At 37.2% G+C, this 23,754-nt stretch overlaps 1 protein-coding gene across 2 annotated transcripts; it reads left to right on the top strand.

Moving 5' to 3' along the window:
- Positions 1-28: 28 nt before the first annotated feature.
- On the top strand, positions 29-23,230 carry LOC113227033 (pancreatic triacylglycerol lipase-like). 2 transcript variants are annotated; one of them, XM_026459895.1, is made up of 8 exons: positions 29-250; positions 3,054-3,202; positions 5,312-5,563; positions 6,239-6,424; positions 9,065-9,091; positions 9,520-9,528; positions 18,238-18,412; positions 22,941-23,230. In XM_026459895.1, exons 1-8 carry the CDS (start codon positions 141-143, stop codon positions 23,131-23,133), a joined length of 1,101 nt encoding a protein of 366 aa, XP_026315680.1. In that variant the 5' UTR covers positions 29-140; the 3' UTR covers positions 23,134-23,230. The 2 variants fall into 2 exon arrangements, with proteins under 2 accessions (XP_026315680.1, XP_026315683.1); XM_026459898.1 differs by lacking the exons at positions 9,065-9,091; positions 9,520-9,528.
- Positions 23,231-23,754: the final 524 nt, after the last annotated feature.

The following is a 23,754-nucleotide window of genomic DNA, read 5'->3' as shown; positions in this document are numbered from 1 at the left end:
AGGAATTATTAAAAATGTAATTACTTTTAATAACACTTGAAGGTGTGAAGGTGTGCTTGACATCGAAAAAATCTATTTCCTTAGCAAAACATAAACATTATAATTCGTAATAATAGAAGCGAAAAGAATTTTGTTTATTCATGATTTTGTGTACTGTCTTATCTGCCTTTAATTTTTTTATTCATCCAAAATGTTTCCGGCCGCAGTTGAAATGTCCGAATCCCAATGTAACTTTCTGGCTGTATACCCGGTGAGCATTGTTACATGTTTATTATTTACATTATGTATTAGTTTATTATTTACTCTGAGTGGCAGTGCAACTGTTATGGACAAGCGTGTAGCTTACCGTCAGAGACACGAATTGTTCGTTCCGTCACTTGATATTAAAAAGAAGAATCTTGTGGTTACTGAAAACAATATTTCCACTCCATTACGCTAATAATATTGACTAAATTCTTCCAAATCAACTCAAAAGAATATTATCATTTACTTAGGGCAAAAATCTTGAAAAAAAAAATAAATATGAAAAAGTATATTTCTTAGGTACTAATTACAACTAGCACAAATATTATAATGTAGGTATTCTCTAATACTCTTGAAGCACGAAATCCGTCGTTAAGGCCGTTTTCCAACTATGAATGATCTACAGACTTGAGTTGCCAACGGGTGGGAATGGCCTCGTCTCTTCGTTGACGGACTTGGAGAGCAGTCCCGTAGGCCAAAGTGCAATTATGGATTTCGAGGCACGGGAGTTCGACATGGTGAAACTTTTCGAAGATGTGTGAAATTTCCAACCCGCATTGAGGAAGGGTGGAATATGACCTTAAACCTACATCCATACTGTGCCATACCATATCAGTTTAGATGAGCTCACGCTGAGCAGTAAAACGAGGAATAAAAATACTGTTCTTGACTGTCGTCTTCACAAAGTCACAAATTCATTTTAAGGGGCAATGTACACGCTACTATAATAATATTCCGGTTGATATTCCAAACTTGCCATTCATGAGGTATTGGAAGTATAGTGAAACAAAAACTGTAAAAATATGTGAATATAATTATTAGAATACTTTTTTTATTAAAAATCGTTTTTCTTTTACTGGAATTCCATCTATTTGCCAAGTTTTATTGAAATCGGTTAACGAAAAGTGCGCAAAACCGGATTCATCCCCTAGTTTGCCACCGATGGTAAGCTACACGCCTGTTCATAACAGTTACAGTGCCACTCAGAGCTTTAAATCGCAAAGATCTGAGGGCTCATTGCCACTGCGCCCGTCACCCAGAGACATAAGTTGACAAGTACCATGTGCCTGTATTTACACCAGTACCCTTACTCTTCAAAACTGGAACACAGTAATGCTAACATTGTTTGGCGGCAGAAATCGGTAAGGTGGCAGTACTTCGCTGGACGAACAAGGAGCTCTAGTGCTACAAAAAGTTATTTGTCATATAATGCTGCAATGTTGTTGTTTGATGCGAGCGTTTGTATTAAAACCTGTGCAAGCGAGGAATCTAATATGACTTTAACTCGCTTCGCTCGTGGTTCAAGCCACGAGACGCAAAACAACTTTGCTGCAGAGCGAAACATACAACTTTTCACCGCTATAGGAAGGAAAATGTGTATGAAAAAAAAACAGTTGAACTGTAATAAATCGGTTATATTCATTCATACGTCAAAAATAATTTAATAAACAATATTAGTTATCGTTGTCATTTTAATGGCAACAATAGTAAGAATAAAATATAGCAACGGATTTATATTACAAATTAAATAATGTACGACAAATCGCGTAGTTGAAAATGTCGTTATGTTTTTTTCGTCTAAAGAAAAAGTTAGGTGCACCCATTGACTTACAAATAAATGGACGACGGGTCTAATACAAAAACCACGAAAAAAATGTCCCAAGTCAACCTATTCGAAATTTAAATTGTAATGTCATCGCAGTATCGCGCTGTCCGTAGAACAAATGAAGACTAAAGCGGAGTGTCGCGCTCTGTATACGATTTTAGCGCCTTACAAGTGCGGACACTTTTTAGCGCGGACCCGACGTCCATATAATTGTAAGTCAATGGGTGCACCACAGTCCATCGTCAAGTTCCAAATTCAAAAAAAATACCTTTTCCGCTCTAGCGTAGAAAAAAACACTTGTGAGTATCGAGTTCCGGAGCCAACAAATAAACGCGATTTAAATCCGGAAAAATAGTTTCATTCCCAACACTTGTGAGGTGAAAAGTAAATTTAAATAGGTACAACGATTTCAAGTATAATTTGCTTCATGTATATTATTTGACTTCGACTTTGACAGTGGGATGTGTCTGAATATACTTTGATAGTAAATGTAAATAACATTTCTTTTATATCTTTGCTTTTTCCTCCAGAGATTTATTGCTTTCTTAAACTAATAGACCCCATTACGCGTATACATACGTAATAATGTACACGCAAAGCGAATAATATTGAACCAATAGATACTATTATGATTCTCCAATTGGAATTTCGCTACGTCTACACTCGTGCATCTACAGTACTTTTTCACATATCGTTAGTATCCGACAATCGCGCCAACTTCATATTGACATTGTGACAAATTGTTAGTTCCATTCAAAGAAAACAGCAAGTGATTTATCAAGTAATTCTTTTGTTGTCTGCAATTTGTTACGACTTAACTCATCCATAATAACATTACGTACTTAAATTACTTTGTACACTCAGTCACAAAAATGGTAAAATTGAACGCTATGTAAGTGACGTAAGGTGCATTAAAAAAATTGCTACTGGTCCACCATCTTCCTCATACGTGCATTACTTTCTCGGTGTATTTTTAAAAGTTAATGTTGCGTGACGGACGATATTTTGACAGTTACCATTAGAATTAAAATATTGGTAACTCTTAAATTGTAATATACAAAACATCTTAAATTATATGTTTGTTAACTCGGAGATCACTTCATTCTTATAATTCCAACCGCCTAACCCTCTGGTGTAAAGAAATAGAACCATAGAGAAAATTCAAACCTTGGAAATAATTTTTTATATACATATATTCTTGCAGAGCAAATCAGGACAACCCTCATCAGCTGCTGGTAAATGATCCCAACACTATCACATCAGCTCCGTTTATCAAAAATGCTTCCATTAAGATCTTGATACATGGGTTTTTAGGTAATAAGGATAATACGCCTAATTCTGAATTAAGACCAGGTAAGTAACGTACATAGAGTATAAATAAATCTCATCGCACATACCTACTCTTGACATAATCTGCCTCCATGGCCGAACGGTTACCATTGCCTGCCACATCGAGGTTCCATTTTCGATTCCCGGCCCGGGAGAAATATTTATATGGCCTACATTTAATTATCTCATGAGTTTGGGTGTAATTTGTGGTTATCTATGTGTGTGTCCATGGCACTCGCTACACAGGGTTTCCCTAGTGCGGGGCTATGTTGAAACTGTGCGTTATTATTATAACGTGTTTTGGTTACAGTCTAAAGTTTAGAGGAGACCGGTGTTCAGTAAGTGTACATTTGACCTCCATCTCGCCTGATTAAAAGTGACGATAAGGTCGATGATGGAACATGCTCACTTAAATAATGCCTATTCACTAATGCCTCACTAGGGTTTCCCTAGTGCGGGGCTATGAGAGTGTGCGTTATGTATTTACTATTATTATATAAGTAAGTTCTTTGTAATTTACACCGTTACTACCACAAATGAAATAAAGTTGAATTTAAATTGTGCTTTTGACTATCAAATCAAATTAAACTACAACACTAAACCCAATCAAATCAATTTATCTACATGGGTAATTTATCTACACCATATTTTATCTACATAGGTGAATTAAAAAACGTGGTAGGTACATCAAATAAAGTAAGGCGAGACAACATTTCGTATAATCCGAAGCGCAATACGTTTAAATTTACTTTGACTGCACTAAAAGGACCCGTAACGTGTCCTGGATACATCTGTTATTTATGACACGTTGCTTGTTAGCTATACATGCGTCCTACAGCTATAGGACTATTGTGCTTCATGCAGACATTTTATTTAAAAAGATAAGTAATACAATGACTAATTCAATGAATTAAAAGTAATTCAATGACTTTTAAAAGTTGCTTGCCTCATCTGGGAATCAAACTGACCAAATACGAAAAAAAACAACCTTCTTAAAAAATGAAGGTTGTTTTTTTTTCCTATTTGGTTTTTCGTACTTTTGGTTTTGGTAAAATTACCCAACGTCTACTGCCTCTTTGTAAGAGAAATATCGAAATAGGTGGAGACTTTACCTTATTTATATGTAACTCTTTAATTCAATACTCCGAACAAACGCTCTGAAATTTCCCCGAAATGCATAGGTGGTCCTAAATTAATTAATAACCACCTCCCGAATACTTAAAGGATGTAATTCGTTAGCATTACGAGCAGCAGTGCAGTTTCGTCCCAAGCCTCGATGCATGTTCGAGTGCGAAGGAAGATGCCAGTCAGCCCCGCATCCCGCACTTTCGGCAGCCACCCTCTGGGGTTACCTTTTTTTTCTATATCTATGGGGGTTACCAAGTGGGAGGGAGTAGTAATGGACGCACGAGGCTCTTCGGTCTCACCGTCCCTTTTTATACCAGCTTGCACGCGTGCACTTGCTAGTTTCTTTAACGTCCGCTTTATTACGGAATACCGCAACCCGACAAACACGACAAGCCTCCGAAACGAGTTGGCGCCAGCGCGCCGTATCTTATGCGATCTCCTCCCAGTTCCTTGTGTGTAGAGCGCGGAGGTCTTTCTCCACTTCAACCGTCCATCGGTTTCTGGGCCGGCCAACCCATCGTCGATCATTAGAACGTCTCATGTAGGCCTTTTTCACCGCCCTGTATGCTGGTATCCTTTAGAGGTGTCCGAGCCAACGGAGTATTGCAGACTTGATTCATTATTATCATTTCATAGATAGATCTAATTCCTTGCACGGCTTATTATGAAACATCTGATGAAAGGCGACATATGCATTCTACCATCCTCACCTCCGGCGCACGAACCTGGTCACTGATAGCTCGACACAAATCCAAACTTGGGATCTGCCAACGAGCTATGGAGTGCAGCATCTTGGGAGTCAATTATTATAAGTACAAAATAAATTTCATTCATTCAATTATTCATTCAATTATTCGTTCATTCATTCATTAACTCATTGATAATTTGATATATTAATTGAAAATACCGTAGATGATTTTCATATTAGGGCTAGTTATAATACCAAATTTTACTTTATTGTGCCCTGGCTATGATATTAAGGTATGTAATATTGGTACATTTTAGAGTACATGAAATGCTGCAACTACAATATTATATCCGTGGACTACGAACCATTGACTCGAATGCCGTGCTACATTGAAGCTGCTTATAGTACCGAGCTAGTGGGAATGTGCACCGCCCAGCTGGTTGATATATTAGTCAAGAACTACGGTTTCGACCTGTGCTCAATACATCCCATTGGCTTCAGTCTAGGAGGACATGCTGTGGGGTTCTTAGGGAATTACATAAAATCGGGACGTTTTGACCGCATAACAGGTGGATATTTTAGATTATTAATAATTTGAAAATCATTAACTTTTCGGTGAAGTAAAATATCGTAGTGAAAACTGCACGTCGAATAAAGTGTGACGTCCCAACCCCTATTGGGCATGGCCTAAAACCCGTGACCAGCATTGGGACGTATGAAAGAGTCGATAATGATGTGTTAAGATTATTATTGATTAAAATACCCTAATAATGTTTTGTCACTGTCGTCAATGAATACAATTAACAAAAGTACTATACATACATACATATTTAAGTATCTCGGTAATTCTATAATTTCCATTATGGATATACGAAATCAAGTCGTGGTGGTAAAAGGAATGTGTATGTTATGTGGGTAGAGGTACTCATGTCTCCACTGTACAATATGGGTCCACTCCTATAGTAAAGATATGTGTCATACGAGTGCTGATGGGAGTGACGCGAAGGTTTGTCAGGAGCGTAGCAGATGCAAGTTCGTGGTCTTTATCTACCCCGGTAGAAATTGACTCACTTAAATCACTGATTTAGACAAGTGAAAATATTATATAACAAAGTATCAGAAAGCTAAAACTAATTATGTGAAAGTTGTAACCACTTTTGTTTCCCAGATTTCTCAACACACAAGTTTACACAAAAATTATTCCTAAAAAAGTTCATATTTTGTTTCCTTTATCTTATTTGCAGGTCTCGACATTGCGTTACCACTATTTATGACGTCGAACAAAAATAAGAAGTTAGACGCTAGTGACGCGAAGTTCGTGGATGTTGTGCATACCAATGCTGTGATGTGTGGTCATTTCGAGCGATGTGGTACAGTGGATTTCTTTGCTAATAATGGCATGATACAACCTGGCTGTAAATTTAAAACCCGTACGTATCATTCACATTCTTTTAAGAGTCGGTACTATCTGAGCTCGAATTAAAATTATTCCCGTACAGAATAGGTTCTATTGCGCGAGTGGAACGGCAGGCACACTGGCTTTATTTCAGAATTTATTTTTTTACAAACCAAATTAAAACCTTTTGAACAAATGTATATCGTATACTATACGTGTTTCATTTAGTTCACTTGATATAAAAAAAAACTTTGGTGTATGTAAATTAATTAAATACAGCAGTTTATTTTTTATTATGAAGATGTTTAGGAATTGTGTTTTCACACCGTATACAAATCAGTGTACATGTGCGTTATTATTCTAAGTGTACATATATGTTCAATTTTGCTATATATTTTTTCGAAGTGATTGATTTCACTCTTTCACATTTGAGGTTGCTAGTCTCTTAGGGCGAGTTATAAGACTGAATCACAAATGCCTTTTACCACTCTAAGCCGTCTTTGAAAAAGTAAAAAATTATCTATGACATCTGGCTTGCGATTTTCTCGTGCGGGGTATTTAAAACTCAGTTTAATATTTATTTTTTTGTTAGCGTTATTATGCGTATTTATGTAGCGTATTTATGTTAGCGTACGAACGTATTATATTAGAAATAATTCTATGTAATCTATCGTAAGCTACTAAAAAAGGAAATGAAACTATTTTTCGGATCTAAATAGGATATATATTTGTTTGAAAAAACATTTCAATATACGCGATCCGGATAAATAGTTTTTTGTAGGTCTAAAATCAAAATTATAAAGCATGAATAATAATATAAACATCTAAGTTGGCATTCTACTGCACTTAAAGTTCCTTGAAACTTAATTACATAAATAACAATAGACACAATGCGCAAATCGACAGTGTAATGGTAAATTAATGTAAGGGTACCAATAAAACCAATGTAATGGTAAATTGTAAAAATCTCACAAATCCTTTGGTGTACTACATGTCAGTGGCGAGGCGCCCTTAAAACTCGATTCCCACTGGCTTGACTAAAATTTTCCGAGTATTATCAAAAGATAAACTAGACAGCGCGCATACCCCATCACTTCAAAATCTTAAATTCAAAATTTCTAATAAATCATTAATAAATGCGGGATACAGTCCTTGGGAATACGACGTACTGTAGCCTTCCCGATCTCAACCAATCAGCAGCACGAATAAGCCGACGTCGTTTCGGCTTTCAATTCATTCATGAAATCTATTCGTTCTTATAAAAATACATGCACACATTTGCAACAAACCATGGTGGCCCATAACTGAAAGATTATCGGGTTGTTGTCGAATAGCATTCACGTCAATTAACATCTTATTTCCACTTCGGTACGTTTTAGTTTTAAAGACTGCGACTTCGGCGATAGCCGCCAACTTACAGGAAAAAACCTAAAGTTTATTCCTGTAAGTTGCCAGCTATGCTATTAATACAACTAAATTCTAAATAAATTTTTATCTGTGCTTAGATGTGCTGTGTCGTGCGTTCTACTCAATTTATTTGAGTTATAATTTTTATGAAAGAATATATTTATCTTTCATTTATTCTCGCGAGAATAAAACATCAGACATTAGATTTCGAAACGTTTTTACAATTTGACATTGTTGGAGTCTGATTTGCCCGCGTATTTAATTATTACGATTACGACGTTTTGTTTTGAAATTTCATTAAAATTAAAATGAAAGGATTAATATATTAATCTCTAAATATTTTTCTGCTAATGTTTATCCATATGGGGAATTCAATAAGCCCACTAAAACGCTCAAGATTGTTAATGCTGACCCAGCAGGCGACAATAACATTAATGAAAGGTGCAAAAAGGTATGCAACTTATGGACAAAATTATGGATTATACGTATATTACAGTTAATGCATGGTTCGTTTTTAAGTTATCTCTAACTTGACCTATTCTTATTGGTGTCGATAGCTTGCTATTCTATTGTAAGGTTGTATTGTAAAGTTGTAGCTTGCTATTCTATTCTATTGAAGGAGGAAGGTTTCAAATTATTTAATGGTTTTTCTTTCTTTATGTGTTAGTTATCGCTTTGATACGTTTTACGCTGTGTTGTGGATTTGAAAACGAGTCGTTCTGCGTTTATGACGGAAAAATACACGCCCGAATTCTGTTGCTATAATTACGATTTTAACGCTAACGCGTTCGATGCGTTTACTGTGGCGAAAAATTTGTAATCAGGCTTACGTAAAGAACGTAGATGTTCGTGAATTCGTGTTATTATAATAAAATTAGTAGCAAAATTTGCTTCATCGTTGCAATTTGAAACTTTGTTTTTAAATATTTGAAGTAAGTAATTTACTACATTTGGCACTCAATTTAATAGTGAAATGCAGTGTATCTTGTATTGTAACAAGTGTCACCGAGACACCTTTTTAACGGGAAAAGAAGTTTTTGTTAAGTGCTTTTAGTTTTGCTCCGGCTTTACTACATGTAGAAATCAATACTATCATATCAATGTAATGGTAAATTACAAAAATCTCACAACCCGTGTGTTGTACAAAACTTTTCTCTATCTAGGTCCTTGAAAATGTTTAAGAAGAAAAATTCTTGCTTGCTTGCAAAATCATAACAATGTCAGTTTTTCACATACGCATAATTACGAGATATATTTGATGTTACAGCCGCTGACCTAATATCATATATTAAGAGTAAGTGTACCCTATATATACATTTTTCATGATACTAAATGACGGGACGAGCAAGTCGTACGCCTGGTGGTAAGCGATACGCCTGTGCATAACAGAGCTTTAAATTGCAATAACTCCCCTCGGGGCGTAATGGACTGCCACTGGGGCATTGCCATTGCGCCCATCACCCTGAGACATAAGGTGAAAGTCCCATGTGCCTCTAATTTCACCAGCACCCTTACCCTTCAAAACTGGAAAGCAGAAATTCTCATATTACCGCTTGGTGGCAGAAATAGGTAAGGTGGCAGTGTTTCCCTGGACGAGCTCTTTCACAACGAGCTCTACTGCTACGCAAATCATATTATTCAGATTCGTAAAATATCATAATAATTTTATTTTTTTACTAACAAGACTAAGGTTTATTTAAATTATCAATTTATCTGTTTCAGATTATGCTAGTAAGTACCTTTATCTGAAGTGCTACTCGTATAAATCTAGGACGGTCATTATCCCATTTAGGGTCAAAATACACAGATCTCAGTGGTACCTAAGTGGTTCAATTTCAATCGGTACTTGGTAGATTTAAAAACCGAAGTTTTCTTAATTATATCTGATCAGAAGATTCTAGGCAGTGAGCTCGGGGCTAAATTTTTTATTCTAGTATTCTCAATACAAGCAATCTCGCAATTTGAAACCAAGTCATTGTCGAGAATTATTATTTTTATTCATATTTATAATAAAAAATATTATTATTTTATTTTATTTTAACTTTACTGGTACAGTTACACACATCAGACACATCATAACACAAAAACATTGTGTAACTAAATGACGGGACGAATAAATCTATTCTATTTTTAAAAAGAAGGTTGGCTTCTCTTTTAGAATTTTGCCAATGTCTAGTCAGTCATGGGAGTTACACTTTTATTTATTTTCCAATGTTTAAACATTTACCGCTGCTCTTTAGTCTATTCCAATTCTGAAACAATACAACACGACACAATATAGGTACCATCACCATTAATGATATAAATAAAATAAAAATAAATAGTGTTATAATTTAAGTTTGTTAATACTAATAAAATCAGTCATTAATTTCAGTAGAGGATTTGAAAAGACATATAGCAGAAACTGGAAATTTACGGGACGCGGAATGGACGGTGGAAGACTATCGTAGATGGAACAAGTTCTGGAAGGGCAGCTGAAAAATATATGGTCTGGGGTACCTTCATCTAGGCCACATTCACAAATTGAGTTATCCCGTATTCTAAGTTTTGCCAGATGGACCGGGGTGCAGGCATGACCAAGGCGAAGTCGGCATATCGTAGAAGTTACAGATTTACTGAATCCTTTAAGGTTAAAAAACCAAGGTTTTTTGGGGATACTTATTTGGATATCAGCATAGTACTTGCCCTTGATAAGCTTGATTTTATTCCACTCATTGCTCCATGAGGAAAACATATCATTGGTAGCTAAAGGCAGGAGGTCATAGGTATATGTCCTATAATGATTAAGGCAACCTGTTTGGATAGCGTTTTTCGCCAATATGTCTACGGTTTCATTGCCTTGGATCCCGCTATGACCTGGAATCCACGCCAATACAACCTGAATGTTATTACTATGGCATTGATACAAGACCTCCTTGATCTTCAGGATATTATGGAATTTACTTTTACTAACAAATTGGTTTGCCAGAATAGCCTGTAAACAGCTTTTTGAGTCTGAAAAAATTATACTTTTGTTCAGTTTGTGAGATTCAACATAACTGAGAGCTTCAAGTAGGGCAGTAGATTCTCCTGTGAATATTGATGCCTGAGATGGGCATTTACAGTTCAGAATAATTTCATATTTTGGGATCCATACAGCCGCACCGACACAACCATCAGCAGCTAGCTTGGAAGCATCCGTATACATAGTCAACCAGCCCTGCCAGTCCTTAGCCAAGGCCTTATTAAACTGTCTGTCTGCAACAGGGGAATCTTTGTAAATACCAAAGTCCAAGATTATCTCAGGTTTAAATATTATTACATCATAAAGACAAGAAAAAAGGGGATTTTTAGCGCATTGGAAAACGGGAGAATTGATTTTGATAAATTTGTGGTAACTTTTAAGAATGCAGGGTATATCTTTGATTTGCCAATATTTAGAAGATCTAGTTAGATCAGACAGTTCGTGAAGCTTGGCCAGAAGAGGGTGAGGAGATAGTTGCGCCACCTTGTACAAAAATCTATCAGCGAGAAACTGCCTTCTTAAAAAGAGAGGGGGTTCCACACACTCAACCTGGAGAGCATTTATTGGTGTAGACTTCATGGTTCCAATGATGAGACGGAGACACTTTGATTGGATTTTGTCCCACAAATTGAGGGCAGTTTTATGACACGGTTCCAATAAAAACGAGCCGTAGTCAAAGTGACTACGGATTATGGCATTGTACAATATTTTTTGACAGAATGGGTGGGAACTCCACCAAGTGCCTGACAGGGAGCGGAGAATATTAATGTTAGTCTCACACTTGTTGGCAATAAAGTTTAAATGAGGGACGCCCGTCAATTTGGAATCTAGTATGAGCCCCAGAAATTTGAAATTGTCAAAGATTGTTATACGCTGGTCTAGGATATTGACTGGAACTTGTGGGGTAAACTTTTTCCGGGAAAAAACCACTACACCACTTTTAGGGGCAGACAAAGAAAGACCATGGTCAGTTAGCCAATCGCCTAAGTACTGTAAAGCAGTATTCAGACGGAGACCGATGTCATCCAGTGACGAGCCGTGGGCATAAATAGTCAGATCATCAGCATATTGGAGGATACTACAAAAACTGTTCACTGATCTCTCCAGATCATACGTATAAATATTGTACAGCAAAGGACTGAGAACAGATCCTTGCGGAAGGCCCCTCCAGACGTTCCTTGATGCGACAAAGTTTCCTTGGAAACGAAACAAGCATGTCCTACACGAGAAGAGATTAAAAATGAAATTGGTCAATCTTACCGGGATGCTCAGCTGATGCATTTTTTGCATGAGCAGGGGAAGAATCACACTATCATAAGCAGCGGAAATATCCAAGAAAACACCAATCAGAGACTCATTCTTTGAGAAGGCCAGGCGAATATCAGAGACCAGGAGGCTTATGCTATCCATAGTGCCGCTACCCTTCCTAAAACCAAACTGGCTTTTAGCTAAAATATCTCTATTTTCCAAGAGCCACTCCAACCGATTTTTAATAAGATGCTCCATGATTTTCGCTAGGGTAGAGGATAACGCAATGGGACGATAGTTGGAAGAGTCTGTAGCATTTTTGCCTGGTTTCAAAATAGGGATAACCACATGCGTCTTCCATTCCTCCGGAGGACACCCTGAGAGGAATATGGAGTTAATAATTTCTAAAAATGTCATCTTAGCAGAAGTCCTCGCATTTTTCAAGAAGGAATATGGTATTCCATCTACTCCTGGGGAGGAGTCCTTAAGTTGGTCCAAAACTAGGAGCAGTTCTGAGAACGAGAATGGGTCATTCATACGATCTGGAGAAGCCAAGGTGGCAGCAAATGCAGAAGCCTCCTCTTGACTGGGGACCCATGGAGGGCATAGCTTGTTCACAAAACCATCGAGCCAACATGAAGGATCGAAGCTGGAGGGATCGTTATTGCGTTGAGAACAGCGAAATCTTTTGATGTTTTTCCAAATGATAGAAGGAGGAGAACGGGGTGAAATGGTTTCGCAAAACCGCAACCAACCAGATTTTTTCTTCTCTGAAAGAAGCCGTTTGGTTTGGGCCGCTGCATTCTGGTAGTGTAAAAAGTTATTTGTGGTCATAGAGCTGTTATACTGGGTTTCAGCTTCTTTTCGTTTAGTAACAATAGTAGTACACTCGTGATCCCACCATGGAGGGGAGGAGATAAGGCTCCGAGGTGAGTTTTTAAGGGGGATAGAGGCCATTGCGGAAGAATTGATTGATGCTACAAATCTGGAATAGGTTTCTTGAAGAGATAAATCCCCAACACTGGGCAGGGACTGTAGCTCTAAATCCAGACATTGACCATACTTGTCCCAGTCAGCCTTAGAGGTGTTAAATTTTAATAGAGAAGAGTGTTGCTTCGATGGAGTGCAGCTGCTTGTTACAGACACGAGTATGGGGAAATGATCACTTCCGAAAGTATATGGAAGAGTCCTCCAAGAAGAACTGGGCACTAGGCTTGGAGAGCACAAAGTAATGTCCACAGCTCGTCTTGTATCCTGGAGAGGGAAAGATCTACGTGTCGGAGATCCATCGTTGAGGAAACATATATTAAACTCATCAAAGATGTCTAATAAAAGATAGGAGAATGTGTCATTTTTATAGGAACCCCAAGCAGTGTGGTGACTATTAAAGTCCCCAAAGATCATGAGAGGGGAGGTAATACTAGAAAACAATAGATTAAGCTCAGGAATGAGGGAGTGATGTGGGTGGGGAATATAGACAGACATGAATGAGATATTAAAAGCCCTGACTGCAACAGCATTAATTTCATTAGTATTGTGGTCAGGGAGGGAAATTTTATGGAAAATAATTGAGTGTTTTATTAAGATTAGAGTACCTGCGTACCCATCTGCACGATCCTCTCGGACACATGTATAGCCCGGGATACGGAAAAAGGATCCCGGAACCAGCCACGTCTCCAAGAGGACGATGATAGCGGGTTTATATTTATTTATAAGGTATATGAGATCAGGTTTTTTAGGTCTAATACTCCGACAGTTCCACTGCAGAAGGTACAGATCCATTGTAAAATTTATTGACGATAGGGGAAAGTTTATTAAGCACGTGGGACGGTAAATCAGTGTCATCAAAACGGGATAAGATATTTAAAAGTGTAGAAAGTAGTAAATCGAGGAAGTTGTCATTATCTGGTGTATTAGACCTATTTAATAAGGCGGAGCCGTGAGGTAAAGAGGAAGAGGGAGTTGCGATTAATTCCATGTGGGTTTGGTTATCATAGCCTGAGGTTTGGCGGGGTGGGTTTGGTTTCTGGTTTATTGTTACGGTTTTTCTATATGAAATGGTGGCTGGACGGGAGGGTTGTTGAAAGGACAATGAGTCAGATGGTATATGTGTGGATGTAGATGCAACGTCGGCGAAAGATCGTCTGACGGCCGGGAAGCGAACAGAGGCTTCTAAGTAAGAGACTTTTTCTTGTGACATCACAAGCTTTATTGACTTTTGCCTTGATAGTTCGGGGCAGTTTTTGTCGTTAGATTGGTGCAAAGCTGAACAGTACAAACATGTTGGGGTGGTTACACTACATGTTTCCCCAGAGTGGGGTTGGGCACATTTATAGCACCGAGGTTTGTACCGACATTGAGCTTTGACGTGGCCAAAGCGGCAGCATTTCAAGCATTGGATGGTGGGGAGGAGATAGCTTTCCACAGGGAGAGAGGAGTAAAACAAGTAAACATGCTGTGGCAAGGACTGGCCAGAGAAAGTGACTACGACTGATTGAGTGGGGATCCACTCAGTAGTATCATTGTGTGACACCTTTCTATTTAGACGGCGGGCTTTAATGATATCACCAGTTCCTGAAGGTAAGACTAGGCTCTCTACTAGTTCGTCCATTGTGAGGTCATTTGGTATACCTCTGATTACTCCCATGCGGGTAATTATGTGGGTGGAGATGATAGCCTTGTAGTCCGCCTGACCGAGGATTGGATTTTGTACAAAATTGTTTGCTTCATGTGCTGAAGCAAATTGCATTGACAGCCTATTGCGACCAACAGCCTTCAGGCTGCCATTTATAATATTTTTAATTTTATTTTTAAATAGAAATTGGCCAAACTTGACAGGTCTTAGTGTTAAACCACTATCTGGGGCAGACTCCAAACGTGAGACTTGAACTACAAATGGACCTTTATCATTAGTAGAATAAATTTACTTTTCCTCGGCATTGGGGTGCGTATAAATGGTTTGTATAGATGCCGATGGGGTTACAAATTCAGTAACGAGTTTTTTTGGGGTACTGTTATCAGTTTCTGCTATACAGCTTTTCCGTTTACTACCAGATATTGTAGGAGTAATCGATGTAAAAATGGCGGCAGCGGCCCCGACTCCCCGGATATATCCGGAGGGTCAGTACCGCCTCCTTCAACCTTCATATCAGACATAAAACTACATATAATTTACCTTCACCACGCAAAACACACACAACACAATAAACGGCACGCACAGATATGGGAAATCTACAGAAATAAACAAATTCGCAGTTTAGAGAGTAAGAAAAGGGTCAACAAAATCTTTAGCAAAAAAAGAGCACGTGTATCTTCCAATCACTCTGACCGAATCTCGTTTATTCGACGAATAAATCGTGCCCTTCTTTGTGGTAGGTACGTCACACGCCTGTGCGTAATAGTTGCAGTGCTCTTGTGAGCTTTAAATCGCAAAGATCCGAGGGGCACCGCCACAGACCACATAAATACGGCACTGCCATTGTGCCCGTCACTCTGAGTTATAAGTTGAAAGTCCCATGTGCCTCTAAATTCACCAGCACCCTTCCCCTTGAAAACCGGAACAAAGTAATTCTCATATTACCGCTTGGTGGCAGAAATAGATAGTTAAGTAAAGACAGAAAGAAAAACGTTTATTCATTAAATTGAGTCACTACTCACGTAAACACAATATTTAACACTAAAACAACAAATTACTGCTTGCTTTTAATTTAGTAAGTGTGTATAGTGGCGTAAAAGAAGAAAAGGATACGACTCAGCAATATGTCTATCTCGGGCGAGACAGACGCTGATTTTCAATCGTTTCTGTTCCAGCATCGGCCGCGTCTTACGGAAATCGTACATGCTATTTGTATCCTCTGCGTACACTACATATTTACGATACATGTGCCTAGGTTTAGTTTCTAGTATTTAAGCTTTTACTGTAATTTATACCTTAGCTCATTTAGATTGAAATAAATCATAATAATTCAGACATTCCTAAACAGCAATATAAACGTGACACCCAATTACATCTACCAGTATACACAGCATTCCATAATAATCTCAGTACAGAGTACTAAAAAATCCGACCTCAAAAGTACGTGAAATTACATCTATTTGCCAAGTTTTATTGAAATCGGTTCCCGGAAAGGGCGCAAACCCAGATTCATCCCCTAGTTTGCCACTATAAGGGACTTGACACAGGAGATAATAAAAATTGGTTCTCACTACTCAAAGTATTGTATTATATGTTGTAGTATTTAAAATTTTTATTGAATTGATATTCAATTATTTTTTGTGAAATTACTCCACTAATTTGTTATAATTATTAATCGAGAACAAAGATCGAGTATTCAGAAAAAAATCCTACAATCCGGCCGGATTCGAAACGACGTCTTCTAGCTTACCGTGCCAGACGCTATACCAACTAAGCCACCGAACGAACCAGCGGACCTCACGAATTTTTCTATGTGCTTGCGTCGTGTCTTTGTATTTGGTTTTTCAACGACTTTTTAGTCGTAGCGCCATCTATGAGAAATCTATGAAATATTTATCACCCAGTATACTACTAGTACCCAAAGGATATTGAGAAAGAAAACGCCTTGAATTGGAGAATATCAAAATCAAGCATTAAAATAATTGCTCCTTATAATAAAATTTAGGCGCTATTTATAAAAATTATAATGCGTGAATAGCCCTTCCAACCCTTGGAGGTGGATGATTTACTTCAAAATTAAATAGGACCACTATGGAGGTACCCTCTTTCCAATAAAAAAAGAATTATCAAAATCGGTTTACAAATACCGGAGTTATTGCGTAACACACGTACAAAAAAAAACATGCAGTCGAATTGAGAACCTCCTCTTTTTTGGAATATAGTGTTTTTTTTATAAAATGAAACAATATGAAGAAATAAAAACCCACAGAAGATACAAGGAAAGGAATCATTAACACTTTTGTGAAAACAATTTTGGCATAGTAAATTTTTTGGTCAATAGTGACTTGTCCATAGTAACTAATAAAATTTATGAAATATTTTTTGCAATGTTAATCGACTCAGTTTTATGTAAGGAGCATTTCATTTTATAGGGCGGAAAAAATCGGGAGAGCAGAAGTTGGTCAAATTTCGTGTAATGTTGGTCATACAAAATGAGTAATATTGATTTTTTTTAATGCTAAGAGACTTATTATATACAACTTATAGAATAGGGTCGTATTAAGACCTCTAATATAATAAGACCTCTATATAGGAATAAGACCTCTACTCAATGCTCAAGTCAGGACTTGAGTATGATTTAAAGCACTGAAAATCATGCTCAAGTCCTTGCCATTAGAGTTGTATTTCCAATGCTTGAAATCATACTCAAGTCTGCTCAAATCCTGACTTGAGCATTGAGTAGAGTTCTAGAATACGACCCTTAGTTTGTTATAATGATTAATTTATAGTACCGGAAGAGAAAAATTGGGACAACAGAAGTTGGTCAAATTCAATAAAAAAAAAATCATAGAAAATGAATAACATTTTACTAAATTTGACCAACTTCTGCTGTCCCGATTCTTTATCTCCAATACAACAAAATCATATAAGATAAGAAACTGATTGTATCAGTATTGAAAAAATTGGTCAATATTATTATTTTTTTATGAAACATCATTATTATTAAATTTGACCAACTTATGGGATGAAATAAATCGGACCGGCAGACTGTACTGAAGCTGAGTTGATAGACATTAAAAAAATTTGTTATGTTTTATCCATTTTGTATGAAAAACATTTTATGAAATTTGACCAACTGCTGCTGTCGCGACGTTTTTGGTCTCATACAATGAAATGATCTTTACATAAAATTGTGTCGATCAGCATTAAAAAATATTTTAACCAATTTTATTAATTTTTATGGACAACCCAAGCTGACCGAAAAATTGACTAAGGTATGTCAAAACCGTTTTCACAAAAAAAGAGGTAATGGTTCCAAAGACAGTTTCCTTGTACGATATTGTATGGTTTTTGATTTCCCCACACTGACCCATTTAAAAGAAAACACTGTATGAAAAACTAACAAAACATGAAATAGATCGTTATATTTCGAGCAAAATATTATGATTCTAATGTTTAAAATTACATAAGATCGATCGAAAATTTAAACACCTTATCTATGCTTTCCTGTAGAATAAACACGTGAAATAAAACTCATTCTTGATTATTACAGATGCGAACGTATGCAGCCACACTAGAGCAGTGCAGTATTTTGCCGAGTCTATAAACACCAAAGTTGGGTTCTACGGGATGAAATGCAACACATGGTTTGGCTATATTATTGGTTTGTGCAAACTGTTCCATGGAAACGAAGCAAAAAAACTCTTTGGCGAATATGTGCCGCTGAAGTAAGTTTTTATTTTCATTACTCCAGTAAGAAGTACTATTATACTAGTATAGTACTATTATGTTATATATACATATATATTTTATACATATACATTATATTATATACATATATATATATATATATACATATATGCGGGATATGACAGAATTGCTGTTGAAATGCTGATGGCTGGACAGGGTGCGAACGCTAGTCAGCTGTACCGCCTTTTCAACCTTTGTTGGTCAAGCGGTCGAGTGCCAGGAGATTGGGGCAAGGCTGTCATCATACCATTATATAAGGGAAAAGGGTCGCAGCAATACTGCAAAAATTAGAAGGAAGAATTAGAGGAATTGGATGCATGGATCAGGTCTTCTCCTTGCGAAATATAACCGAAAAGTTCTTGGCTAAAAGACAAAAAGTGTATTGCGCTTTTATAGACTTGGAGAAGGCCTACGCCAGAGTGTCAATGAAAAAATTGTGGTCGACATTGCCTATGTATGGGGTGGACGGCAGTCTAGTTCAGGCACTGAAATCTCTCTATGAGGATTCCAGTGCTTGTGTCAGAATAAATGGTGCTTACACTGACTGGTTCGATATCGGGAAAGGTGTTAAACAGGGATGTGTAGCGCTGCCATGGCTGTTCAACCTAATTATGGACAATTGTTTGAAAGTTTTGAAAGAGAGTACGTGTGGGCTGAAAATGAATAGTATACTTATTAAGTGCCTCCTATGCGCCGATGACCAGGTGGTATTAGCATCGTCAGTGGAGGAGTTGCAGGAGATGGTAAATATTATGCATGGTGCTCTTAAAAGGAAAGGAATGAACATTAATGTGGGAAAGACAAAAGTAATGGTTTTTGAAAGAGAGGAAGATATGACAAATAGCACGATATTGATTAAAGGAGAGAAAGTGGAACAAGTGAAAGAGTTTGTGTATTTGGGTTCTATGTTACGTGTGATGGAAAATGTGAAAGGGACATTGAAAGAAGAGTGAACGCAGGGAATCAGGCGAACGGTGCCTTGCATACCTTCATGGGCATCCAGAAAGTATCTAAAAATGCACGATTTACTATACAATTGGGAGGTGCTGGTTCCTACACTTATGTATGGTAGTGAATGTTAGGTTTGGCAGAAGAAGCATGAAAGTAGAATTAATGTAGTAGAAATGAGAGCTTTGATGAATATGGCTGGAGTGACTTGGATGGATAAATTACGGAACAGTGTGATAAGAGAGCGTTGCGGCGTGGAAGAAGATATAGTGACAAAGATAGAGAAAGGGATGCTTAGATGGTTCGGACATGTAGAGAGAATGAATGAAAGAAGAGTGACGAAACAGATTTATAAGACGAGTGCGAGCGGGCAAGTTGATAAGGACCGACCAAGGAGAACTTATCATGACCAAATTGAGGCCATCCTAAAGAAGGGCCAGGTCAAGAGTACCCTTAACCGACGAGCTTGTATGAAAGCATTGATGCGTGTTTATGAGGCGAAAGATGTGTGTCAGGACCGTAGCAAGTGGAAGACTGTTGTCTCTGCCTACCCCGAAGGGAAAAAGGCGTGAAGTATATGTATGTATGTATTTTATACATGAAGCAAAACAATCAATTTTCTTTGTTCACAAAAATGCCAAATTTCGCGTGTAAGTTTATTTAAGTGTGGATATTGCACACCGTCAAGAACACCCAGACCAGAACCAATTCCTAAAGTTCGTTTGCAAATTCGTCCTACCTGGAATCGCACCCGGGGCCTCCTCGAGTTCGTTAAAAGTCTACATACTAACACTCAAATTTAAATACAGAATAGTGTACATATAACCTTAACATATTTGATAACTTTGTATATTCACACGGTGTACTATATTGTTTGGCTACATTGTGTATTATTGCACAATTGCTGAGAAAACAAAAGAAAATCTTTAAATTCGTGAACAATAATTGGACGTAATGATAAAAACGTTCCCACATCATTGTTATTGCACTCGCCGGGGTACATAACACAATTTGTTATTACAAGAAGCTTTATTGTAGTCCAACATTTAACACATCCCTCTCTAAAAACAGTAGAAAATTCTTGCTATAGCAGCATAAAGTTTCTAGCACGATTTTTTTTATAATATCAAGCGATGGGACGAACAAATCGTGCGCCTGGTGGTAAGCGACACGCCTGTCCATAACTGTTGCAGTACCACTCAGTGATTTGAATCACAAAGATCTAAAGAGCACTCCCACTGCTCCCGTCACCCTGAGACATATGTTGACAATTCCTATGAGCCTATAATTTCAACAGCACCCTCACTCTTCAGAACCGGAACGTATAGATGCTCACATTACAGTTTAACGGCAGAAATAGGTAAGATGGTAGTATTTCCCGAGAGGAACTCTTTCACAAGAAGCTCTACTGCTACTAAGTTAATTAAGATTGTAAGGTTTACTATCCGGTCTATCTAATAATATACAATAATAATATCTATACAAGGGGGCTCTGCTATGTCGTACAAGATTTATACATATAATAAATCATATATAAAACGTTAGCCGGCAATAGCGCGTGGTGTAAGATATGACATCACACAATGTCATTCTATGTTTAAGTGCAGACACCGAAACGCTTCTTAAGACTTTCACTCAGTCCCCTACACTCACTGCCTAGACAGGCTAATGTAATAATCACGTCTGAGCTAAGTATGGAGTTTATTATCCGTTTTTTGTTACAACAGATTCTTCTGTGTTGTCAGTGGAAACAACACAAATTGCGTGCAAATTTAAGATGTGTGTACATTAAAGAAACTCATACGTAATAATAACAATAATGTGCCAGGTAATCACACCAATTTCCCTGTCCTCAGACTTGTTCTCTGAACGGTATATTTATATAAATTGTTGGGCCTTTTCAAGGCAAGAGTGAATAGGCATTATTTGGGTAAGCATGCTCCATCGTCCTCCTCATCGTCACTTTCCATCGCACAAATTTTTTAATAAAAGAAAAATAAAAAATACCAGTTCTCAAACTAAGGAATGTACTCTAAGAACACCCATAACGGAAGCAGTGATCGGATTTATCCTACCGGATATTGAACTCGGGACCCTTTCTTCCAGCACCCACAGGGCTAGTCGTTGGGCTGCCAAGGCCGCCAACATACGTAAAATTAAGTCTCCTATGACTGAAAAATCTACAATCTTATTTACCGCAGAAGTGTTAGCCTATGTTGTAATCACGGAAGACAAAACAATAGACACTTCCATCATTCCCTTAAGCCTCGATTACTATCAGAATCACTGTCGCCAAAACTCACAATGTCATAATTTTCAACACTATGAAATCTTGATAATGATAAGTTGTAGTTTCTAATTTAAAAAGAAGTAACAAATTCTGGACTGTTTGATTATTTAGTTAATTGAAACTTTACCCAGTTGGCATAGCGTTGAAAATTCAATACCGATTATTGCAAGTTATGTCGTTTTGCTTTTAAGCCAGTTACTCATTACAGAGCTGTATCTGTAACCTGACAGATACTGTAACGAGGTTCTAGTGTGTACACGTGAAACAGTCTTCACTCGCTACAATGAGTACCTACTTAGTTATCGTGGGCTCACTGCAAACCGCACGCGTTCCGCTCGCGGCAAGTTCACGAACCACGCAACATGCAACGGTTACAGTTTTAGTTTGCTAGTGAGTACCGGGTTGTATATTGAAATTTCATCAATGTGCTGGCATCTAGCGATCAATAGCCGAACGACGGTGAACGAATAATACCTACTCTAGTAGCGTGGAAAATTTGAGATGTTTACTTAGTAAGTAAAAAAAGAAGCGAACATATTGCAGCGGTATAAGGTTTACTCTTGTTTCGTTTCTTTGTTTCGTTACAAAAATCTGTTACGATGAACAGAAAACTGAAAATTCGTTAATATTAAATAAAATAAGACGATATGAAACAACGCCATGGATAATTTTAGGTGCGACTTGTGGAAATGCGAATTTTTGCATTCCATAGTAGTAAAATAAGGTATTTTTCCACGATTTACGAGGTTTTGTGTAAAATAACTGACTGGACCATAAGGTACAAGCGAAAAATGGCATACTGTGCTCAATTATGCGGAACTCCGCATGCTGTTGGCACACATGTCACGCCCACTAAGCACTTTTATTGTATTTATTGTCAATGATTGTAATCTATTAATGTCGTGAAAATGGCGATATGTGTAGACAAGAATGAGCAACAGAATTGTAAGTTTTTAAACAAATAAAAAATAAATTCCCCAGTTCAGAACAGTATCTGTGTATTTTCGACTTCATATCGTAGAAAGTGAAAAAGCAGCTGTTTAATCGATTGCAGATCCAAATGGCAAACCATAATGAACAACTACCAAGCATATTTACTATGACAAATATTAACCTATGACACCGTCACTTAACTTATTTTTCAACAATGGTGGTTCATTGTGAAAATGCTGTGATGTAAATTTTAAAATATGCATACATATATAAAATGGAAATATATAGATGTCCTACTCTTTTAAATAAAGATATGCTGTTTTCGTCTTTTTCAGTGCGAATGGGCTATATTACTTTCCCACAAACTCAAAACCACCATTTGCAATTGGTAGTTTACGCATATCAGGAAGTTATTCTGACAATCAAGAAGAAAAATCCGAAGAATTAGAAGATTTAACAATTCAAAATATAGAATTTGATCAAGAATATCCTCTAGAAATAGAAGAAATAGTTATGACATTGAAGTAATCGGAAATTTTAGGAACAACAACGTATGAAATTTGATTGTTTAATAAATTAAGCTATTTTCAACCGTTACATTGTTTGATGGATAGATAAATATCTTCCCACAAAACCTGAATGAAATAGAAAATAAAATACTATTTTAAATTTTTATTGAATTGATATGCAATTATTTTTTCGTGAAATTACTCCACTAGTTTGTTATAATTATTAATACAAAGATCGAACACTCAGAAAAAACACTCAGAAAAAATTCCTTCGATCCGGTCGGATTCGTTCCAACGTCTTCTAGCTTACCGTGACAGACGCTATGCCAACTAAGCCACGGAACGAACCAGCGGACCTCACGAATTTTTCTATGTGCTGGCGTCGTGTCTTTGTAATTGGTTTTTCAACGACTAGTCGTAGCGCCATCTATGAGAATTTTATGAAAGATTTATCACCCAGTTAGTGCCTTTACAGCTACCAGTCCTGGCGAGAGATGTCGCTTTTCACTGTATTTTAAATTTTTATTGAATTGATATTCAATTACTTTTTTGTGAAATTACTCCACTAGTTTGTTATAATTATTAATACAAAGATCGAACACTCAGAAAAAATTCCTTAGATCCGGCCGGATTCGAACCG

Source organism: Hyposmocoma kahamanoa, unplaced genomic scaffold (assembly GCF_003589595.1).
Source record: "Hyposmocoma kahamanoa isolate Upper Pololo Valley unplaced genomic scaffold, ASM358959v1 202, whole genome shotgun sequence".
NCBI lineage: Eukaryota > Metazoa > Arthropoda > Insecta > Lepidoptera > Cosmopterigidae > Hyposmocoma > Hyposmocoma kahamanoa.
This window is presented reverse-complemented; position numbering and strand designations above follow the sequence as displayed.